Source organism: Nesoenas mayeri (assembly GCF_963082525.1).
Source record: "Nesoenas mayeri genome assembly, chromosome: 1".
In the NCBI taxonomy this organism is placed as follows: domain Eukaryota; kingdom Metazoa; phylum Chordata; class Aves; order Columbiformes; family Columbidae; genus Nesoenas; species Nesoenas mayeri.
The window spans coordinates 86994728-87004123 of NC_137541.1; the positions used below are offsets into that span (position 1 = coordinate 86994728).

The 9396-nt window shown below is 48.8% G+C and overlaps 1 protein-coding gene across 1 annotated transcript; it reads right to left on the reverse strand.

The window, feature by feature from the left end:
- Nucleotides 1-3761: 3761 nt before the first annotated feature.
- On the reverse strand, nucleotides 3762-9097 carry LAG3 (lymphocyte activating 3; the record flags this gene model as incomplete). Its single annotated transcript, XM_080345309.1, has 8 exons — nucleotides 3762-3869; nucleotides 6317-6432; nucleotides 6703-6993; nucleotides 7327-7620; nucleotides 7801-8058; nucleotides 8308-8534; nucleotides 8696-8867; nucleotides 9043-9097. 8 exons carry the CDS (start codon nucleotides 9095-9097, stop codon nucleotides 3762-3764), a joined length of 1521 nt encoding a protein of 506 aa, XP_080201435.1.
- Nucleotides 9098-9396: the final 299 nt, after the last annotated feature.

The window sequence follows — 9396 nt, forward strand, 5'->3', positions numbered from 1 at the left end:
CCTGTATTTTTCTCAGGCTTTTTGCTACTGGTACATTGGAAATATTTATCTGATTTTTGCACCTGTAGCTGTATCTTTGTGGCAAAACATCAGGTCTCTCTCCTTGGTATAACATTTGCTATATTTGCTCCTCCTTCTTATTGACTCCACCTGGGACAGATATCCAGATTTGTTTGTTTTATTGTACAGACTCTTGGTCCTTTCACTTCACTTGTACTGATTTGCCTGGAGCCATCTCAATTCCCTCAGTGTTCAGAAATTTTCTTACTTCCTAGTGTTCCAGTGATACATTCTTTATCCTACAGCATTTGGGCTGTAAAGCTTTCTGTGGCCATAGACAGTTATTTCTGCATAGGTGGCAGCTGGCTTTTGAGCATTTTTCCTTGAGGTTTGTCAAACATAACAGCTCCATGGCCACGCTTGTCATTTTTGTTGATGCCTGCATTTTGTCAGTAATGCTCATCATCGTCATGTGTGAAGTGTTCTGCTGGCTACAAAAGCAAGATTGCAACCTCTGTGAAGCTTCAGGCACCATTCTCAGTGCCCCAGAGCAGGTGGAATTCATATTTATATACCACGTGTGAGGCCTTGTAACCTTTGTAGTTCGTGTCACCCTAACCTATGCAGATTATGCACCTCAGCCAACATCGTCCTCTATGTTACATAGGAAGTAGTTTCAGAACCTGGTAGAGATATTACAATGATTGCGGAGGTGCCCACTGCATACTCAGGTCTTGCAGTGTAACCATATACATTTGCATGAGCACCTCTGGTCAAGCTGACTGTGGGTACCATCAGTTCTTGGCCAAGAGTCATGAAGCAAGAGTACCTGTGTCACAGTAAGTAATCCAGTCCTCAGCTTGTGTTTTGCATCTCCAAACAGCTCGCACCTTCTCCTTGCCTCCTTGGAGCTGCAGGGCTAAGCGGGACAATGGATTGATCCTTCTTGGGGGTGAGTGGGACAGCTCTGCTGGGCACCTGAGACTGACCCCTGAGGTGGGACAGAAGGAGGAGTATTAAACTGCAAGTTGTCATCAGAGACAGCAGTGAGGCCCAAAAGTATCTGAATTAAGACAATGGTTACTAGTGCTCAAGAAGGTAAGCAGCAAGAAGGCCAAGTATGTAGATGACATGAGGCTGTTTAAATTTGTCGGGAGACGAGAGAATGACAAGAACTTTGGGGACACGTAAGAAAGCTGTGCTCATCGGGAAATGAAATTCAGCATCACTGTTCCCAAAGCCATGTAGCTGCAGGGAAAATGTAAACTGCATAAATCCTTCTAGGCTTTGGCTTTCTACCTGTACCAGGCCAAGTGAGAGCCCCTGGCATCATGGCAGGCACGAAGTGGACAGCTTGGTACAAGCTCAGTGTTGCTCAGTGGGGAACTACAGTCAAGAGAGCAGGCAAGACGTTGGGAGCCATGAAGGGTAGGATGGAAGTAATGTGGAGAAAGGCACCCTCACTCCTTGTAAGCCAGCACTGCTCCCCCACTAGGCTGTCACCTCCTCTTGCAGCACGAAGGATCGAAGGAGAGTTCACTATACATAGAGATGGTCCTGAGCAAACTGTCAGAAAGAAAGTCCCCAAAATCTGGGATTTGTACCTAGAGGGAAATGAGTCAGGAGGGGATGGGGAAATAAGAAAAAAGAGGTGTGATAAAAGACTGCGGAATAATGACCAGCCAAGAGGTGATAGGAGTCCCTCTTCTTCTAGCCTTTCTGACAGGAAAAAAGAAAGCAGATGATGAAAGCAGAAAGCTTTGAGTTCAAAACTGACAAAAAGGAACCATTTTCACACAGTGAATAAGCAGACCTGAGGACTGATTGCCAGAGGAAGTCAGAGAGTACAAGAAAACTGTGAGGTTTAAAAACAGATTGGGCACACATCTGAGCAATGAGAACATCCTGGCTGGTAACAGACAATTCTGGAAATGTTACCTACAGGAGGAGAGAACACCCCATTGTGTATGAGAAGAGAGAGCAAACCACTGTCAAGCACTGAGGGAATGTGATGTGGTCCTGCTCAATATTGGACTGCCTCTTAACCCCACTGGGTCTTCCTCACCTTTTTTCTATCTCCAAAGCATCTGGCGGAGAGAAGAGACTGAGCTAGACAGATGATTCCAACTTGAAAAAAATGCAGCAGCATCAGTTGCGAGGAAGATGTCAGGTACTAGGCTGGACCGTCCTTCCTTATAGGGTTTCTCTTTCAGTGTCTGCATGAGACAGCTGAAGCACACAAGTCTACCTTGCACCTCTGCTTGAGTTTTTCTATGACTTGGTGGATAAAAGGGTATCACTTCCGGTAAAATGCATGGCTAGTTGAGCAGTTAAAGAGCTGTAGAGTCAAGCTGTGCTCCCCAGAGTGGATTAGTTGGGACTTCTTGGGTGCTGCTCCACTACTTGAAGTCTGCCAGAGGCCATTCATTACTGGTGTGCCTGAAGTTCTTGGGGGGAAGGTGAGGGCCACACTAGCAAGAACACCTCTTTGCATGCCTGCTGAAATAATGAAAAGCTGGCCTGGTAGTGAAGCTCTCAAGTGAAAATGATCTCCCTTCCTAAACACTGAGAGCTTCATTTTTGTACCACCACCTCCTTGAGCAGCCACAGCCCAGTGACCTGTATGGAAGAAGCTACATGTGTGACTCTCTTTATTAGCAAGGCTTTCTTCTGGGTGGCATGCAAGGGCTGTTCAAGAGTGGTACCCCGATCTTCCATGGCTGTTCAGAGAGGTGGGGAAGAGAATTCTCAAAGTTAAATCTAAATCCATTGAGGGTTGTGGGACATGGGACCTGTGGACTCACATAAGTACATCCTTAGCTGGAGGAGAGTGACAGAGAGCCCTAACATCAATCTATCAGGAAAATGTGAGGACTAGAGGAATAAATGAATTAATGAATGCAAAAGCCAGTCAGGAGGAAACAAAACAAAGCAAAACAAAACAAAACAGACTCTGAAGCGCAGCAAAAAGGGGAGACTGAACCTGTGATCCTTTCTTCTCTACTGGCATATTATGTTCCCTTCCCCACCACCAAAATGTCAGAAATTAACAGGCGACTACAGTAAAAGAGAACTGAAAGAGAAAGAGAACACAGCAAAGTTCTTAGAAGCTGCTTGACAAAGGTAGAGTTACAGCCAACATTGTCAATAGGTGTGATCCTCCACAAGCATACACAGGAGCCAGGTTTTGGTGGTGGATATTTTTTGTGTTTTTTTTTGTCAGACAGTTTTATTTTAGGTTATAAAATGCATTTATAATAAAATAAAACGCTCAAAATGTGCAACATGTGCAGTCCTCTGGGGGGTCCCCTCTGCCACTGAATGAGCGCAAGAGCAGGGCAGTGCAGGGAGAGGGAGAAGAAAGTGGGCAGAGAGGAGGAAACACCATGGGGCTGCAGGGGATCTGGGTTCCAGCCATCTCCCATGTTCATGTGTCCCACCAGTGAAAGGCTGTGAGACAGGCTGTGAAGGGGGCCAAAGGGTGGGAGAGAGAAGTGGTGTGGCAATAGCTACTGGCTCAAATACTTCCAATAGCTCCAAAGCGTCTGTGCTGCCTGCCATCTTATTGTAGCAGTGAGTCTTGTCTTGCCCTGGTATGCAGCTTCCGGCCCCTCTGCAGGTACAGAGCTTCCATGTCCTCCTGATATGTTCATGCCATCCCTAGACCCTCCTGAGAGATCTGCATGGTGCCCATCTCTCTGCAGCATGGCATGCAGAGTTTCATCCTCCCATGCAGACTGGGCCCCGTGTCCCTGCTCCCATCAGCACTCAGTTTGCTGCATGTTCTCTTTCTGCTTCTCCTCCATCTTCTTCCATGGCACAGTGACTGCAAACATCCCTTCCAGTGCTGGAAAGGCAGGAGACTGTGCCTGAAGGGGAAGAAAAGGGCAATATTAGGCATGGGAGGGATACTGAATAGCACAAGTCTGGGCTTCTTCCAGACATGGAAGACATGGTCCTACTGCTTGCAATCATGAGGCTCCCATTCCCTCCCAGAGCCAGGGAGTCCCACTTCAGTCCCACTCTCTGAGACACATAGTTTCTTCTGGGGAGGGCTGGCTCCACACTATTCCCTGTGATGTCCTGGGCATAAGGAATAACAAAGACAGGACATGCTTAAGAGAGAGCAAAGAATGATCTGGGCAACGGTCAGGCCATTATCGGGTTCAATGGTATGGCGGATTTTACACCACCTTTTCAGAGTGAATGATTAAAGGCATAAAGGTTCATGCAAAATGTGATAAGAACAAATTAAAGACAGAACCACTTCCAGATCTTGCTTTAACAAGTGACTTTCTAGACAATGGAAAAGAGATAGATCTCAGGGCTACTGATAATGGTAAAGTATATGGTGACACACGGGTAATCAATACAACTGGAAAGATGAGATTAGTAAAAGAATAGCATGGGAGGTGTGACCTCAGCTAAGAAAGGTACTGGGATTTTGCTGACAGGTTTCTGCCAGGCTGTAGAGAAATGATAAGCATAAGTATTCAAAGATCATTTGTGGGACCAATCATTAATGGCACAGAGTGTGTGAAAGTGCTAAAGAGTTATGTAGCTGATAAAGCTGAGGAGCCTCATTTGGAAGAAAGGGGACGAAAATGTCATTGGAGATCCAGACATTTTAGGAGAACAGAGCATTAAACTGAATGATAAGGTGAAATGCAACAGTACCAACAGCACGTTGATAGGCTCAGGAGACTGGAACAGGAATTTCTAATGTGTGGGCAATAGCCCATCAAGGGATACCAGTGAGCAGCCAGTGTTCAACCAATGCAAAAAGAGCAAATGTAATATCAGAAAATGCCAGCAGAGAGAGGGAGAGAACAAGAGAAGCACTTATATCTTTGCTCAAGGCACCTTAACTGCACTCTCGCAAGGGTTGAGCCCACCAGGGAAGGTGGGCAGGAGGACCATCTGTGGATGCTGGACCTGTGCTGCAACAGAGGAGATTTGCTACTTGGCAAAGCAAGGGTGTGAGGGCATGTACAAATGCTTTAAGGCAGTAAATATCCTTGCAGGATTAGAGCTGTGTAAGCTAACAGAGCTGGACACCCAGGTACCCTATTTACTGCTAGCTGAGGGTTTAGAGCTACACTGTAAAGGGTTATATATCCAAGGTTTTAGGTCAGGAAGGGTGGTTCTGATCATCTTGGACAGGACTTGCGCAGTCTAGAGACTCATCTGGAAACTGTAGATTTCTGCCTCAGATTATCCTTTACCATCAGTGCTGATTAAGGACAGATGACAAAGAACTGGTCATGAGTATCTCTAGCACTACTCGCAGTGTTTTTGTGGTTTTTTGGTTTTCTTTTTTTTCTAAATGCCTGTTTTGCTTCTGTCCGGATGCTGCCTGTCTTCAGCCTCCAGCCACTGAGACTTGCTAAGAATTTGCATCAGTGCTCTCACATTCCTTGTCTACAGCTCAAGGCAGGCTCAAGGCATCCAGCTCTTTCACCAGGGCAAGTTCTCCCAACCTGGAATCACCCTGAGGCCCAGGAACCTTCTGTACTAGAAGGGGATTTTCACTCTGGCCCCTTTCCAAGAAGCTAAGTTGAAGGCAACTACATCACAGCTACTCATGAAAGGTGTCCCTCGTCTATGAGGGAGGAATTTGTCATGTAATACATTTGCAGAGAAACAGCATGAAAGCTGCAGAGAAACAGTGTGACTTGTTTGCACATTTTTTTTCCAGTAGCATGCTGGGGAGGGATCAGTCCTGGCCTGGTCTTTGGGATTATACAGGCAAGGCAGAGTTTTGAGAAGGTGAGATATTGGAAAAAGCTGAGCAAACAAAGGGCAGTAAGTTGCTGGATGCAGACAGCTGAGGTATGAGGGCTGAGCCGGCAACAACAGACCTGCATCGAGATCAGTATCTGGGGACTGGCAGCCATTTATATGGAAGAAGAGACTCTGTTGCATCAAAGCATCCAGATAAAGAATGAGAGGACACCTACAAAAGCCTGAAAATTAACCCTCCTCTGTTACAGTGTGTCTTGATCTCTGGGAGAATAAACAAGAAGCTTTTCAAGGCTGGTCCGTGATTGCCTATTGGGGGGTTTACCCCTCCTCTGAAGAGACTGTCCTGCCCACAGGCACCAGATGAATGCCATGATTAGCCAGACCTGCTGATGCCCAGGGTACAGCTTTCACCACACATCCATGGCACTCACAGCAGGCTGCCAAGCCTCACTCTTCTTCTGGCTTCTGTACCCTTGCAATATTTCACTGCTGTCTCTAGGGTACCCAGAGGAAGGTCAAATAAGGGCTAAGGTACTGGAAAACTGATAGAAATGGAGTGGTGGACACTTACCTTTTTTTGCATGGCCAGAGCCAGAACACACACTGTAAGCAGGAGGAAGAGGGTGAGTGTGAGCCCAAAAGTAACCTGCCCACTGAAGATGGTGGGAGGGCTGGAGACCTGCGCACCTGTGAGGAGGAACCACAGTTAGGAAGGAGAGGAAGGCTGATTTTGCGCGGAGGCAAGACAGGGACTGCACAAAGAGAGGCAAACTGGAAAAGGGTGCATGGAACTGGAAGCAACAGGAGGAACTGGTGAGAGCTAAAACAGGATGACAACAAGAAGGGAACCCAAGCGGTCAAACAGGAGAAGGACAGCATGAGGCTGAGAGAGGAAAGGGCACCAGAAAACTGAACAGGGCAAGAAGGGATCAGTCACACATACATGGGGGACAGTACCTGTGATCTGCAGCCCATACTGCACTGCTCCCAGCCTGCCTTCTGGGCCATATACGCTGCATTCCCAAGTGCCTGTATCCTTTTGTAACACTTGGAGTATTTCCAAGGTAGGGCCCGTCTGGGACCTGTGGCCCTCCAGGTTACGGGAGGTGGCCACAGCCACCTTGCTGTTAGTGGGGGCTGAGTTGAGGTGCTTCCACTGGAAACGTTCGTGTCCCTGGGGGTGTGTGAGGCTGCAGTTGAGCAGCAAGCGAGACCCCTCAGAAACCAGTCCTTGGGTGCTTGGGGTGACTGCAGCAAAGGAAAAAAATATCCTCAGGAAAGACTATAGGCAAGTCCACATCTCTTTCCCATCCCTCCTTCTTCTAATACACCCCTTCTTTATTACTTCCTCTAATTCATTTTCTTTGTCTTCTTCAGTCTCAAGAAGAAAAATCAAGTTAGCCAGGAAAACCCCTGACTTCAGCAGAGTCCAGTGAAGTGCAAGGCCCTGAAGAGAGACCTTGTTTCCCGCTCTGGGATGAGAATCTATGAGTGGGAGCAACCACTGACATGTAGCAAGGTTTATCTGCAAGTGATGGGGGACCCCAGAGAGGTGATGCACCTCCCCATCTCTCCCCTCACCTGTAATCACTGCCAAGGTCACATCCCTGATGATTTTCTTGCTGCCAATAGAGACAGCACAGTGGTACTGCCCTGCATCACCTGGCCACACCACAGGGAGGTGAAGGGGGAAGCTTCTGCTGCTCACATTCTGGGAGATGCCCCAGTCTTGCAAGTGTCCTCCTGTAAGGCGGCTCCAGTGGGCTGTCACCATGTTGATCCCAAAGGCACTGGGAAGGTAGGTCAGGGTGCATGGTAGATCAGCTGCAGAGCCGGCTGCAGCATAGACCACAGGATTGGTTGGGCCATCAAAACCTGAGCCAGAGAAATAGGACAATGTGGGGTGGTGGCTGCAAAGAGCTCCACAGAGAGGTGACTGTCCTGGGAAGTGAGGACAAGGTGGAAACTGGGAAGTTTGAGCCACTAGGGTTGATCAGTCACATTAAAGGGAGAAACTTGGGGCTGCTGGAGTATCAACACAGAGGCTGAGCTCACCTAGAATTTGCAGGTCATATGTGGCAGAAATGATCTTGTTATCGGAGTATCTGAGCTGGCAGCGCCAGGGGCCTGCGTCACTCATGGCTGGCCGGAAGATGGAGAGAGCCCCAGGCAAGGAGCAGAAGGTCCTGGAGGTGGGGACCAGGCATCCATTGTGGAACCAGCATGTCTCCACAAGGCTCGCCCGGTGGCTAGAGTTGCAGCTCAACAAGAGCGGCTCATTTTCTATCACAGGGCTGGGTGGACTGAGGGTTACTGCAAGAAAAAGAAAGGGGAGAGGTGGAGGAAGCTAAGATCACAGGGGGACTACCAAACCATCTCTTTGTGCCCTTCCTGTCCTAGCTTTGTCCCTTGGGCAGCTCTCCAGAGCTGAGAGTAGACAGCAGGAAGTTGCTGCCTGTACTCTAACCTGTCCTGGCAAACATGCCATCCCCACCCCGTCGCACTCATACAACCTCCATGGACCTAAAATCAAGGTTATCCAGGGTTTCAATCTTCACCTACCTGTAATTACCCCCAGTTCCACCTGGCAGCTCTGGACCTCTGTATTGTATGTCACCCGTGCCTCATACAGCCCGGCATCCTCGCTCCGGACGGGGTCAATTCTCAGGGAGAAGTTGCCATTGCGTACGGCAGAGTCCTGGACTGACACCCGGGACCTCATGTGCAGTGCCGTCTTCCGGAGACCTGAGGGCTCCACTTCCAGCACCATGTGTGGCTCCTGGTGGGCACTGGGAGGGGGACAAGCGAGCAGCTCATGCCAGAGGCAAAGGCAAGATCAAGGGTGCGAGGCAGGAAGGAGGGAATGCAGGGAAGGAGAAAGGTGGCTTGAAGTGTCTCCCACCCTCCCCAGTCCCCACAAGGACACAGATCTGTCTTGGCCCTGGCATACCTTCCCCCATGCCGCTTCCACAGCACGGATGTCATGTCGGGCAGATGCTTCAAGCTCTTTGACATCCTTCTGGGGCTCAGGTGGCAAGGCAGCACAGCTGAACTCCCTGCTCTGGCCCATACTTTCTGCTCCCTGCTTTCCCCCTCTGCTACTCCTGGTGGGATGTGGCCAGCTGTAACAACATGGAGAGCTGAGCAAAGGGTGGGATTCACAGAACAGAGAGCAATATCTGGCCATCTTCAGAAGGGCACAAATTCTCCCTTCCAGACCTATCACATTCCAAGTAACACCCAGACTCAGCTTATCAAACTACTCTGCCCTCCCTGGATATGTTCAGCCCCTCTTACCATTGAAAGCCAGCAGAGTGAAGGTGAGGAACAGCACCGGTGATACTGGCCTCATGGTGGCAGCCAGGAGAGGTGAAGGGCTTCGTCTTCCCACTCAAGTCTGTGCTTGATCAGGTCAGAAGCTTTGAGAGCTCAGCAAAAATGAGGCATGGGCAAAGAAGATGTTAGGGTGAGTGGATGAACCAAGGGGGGTGTCAGCTGGATATGCTTGCTTCTCGTGCTGTCTCTCTCTCTCTGATCAAAGTATTTCACTAGATGCCCTTATATTGCAGATGGGTAGCTAATTTCCTTGTATCACTAAGAAGTTGCGTCACAACCAAGAAACCAGTGTAAGTCTGAGGCACGTGAAGACCG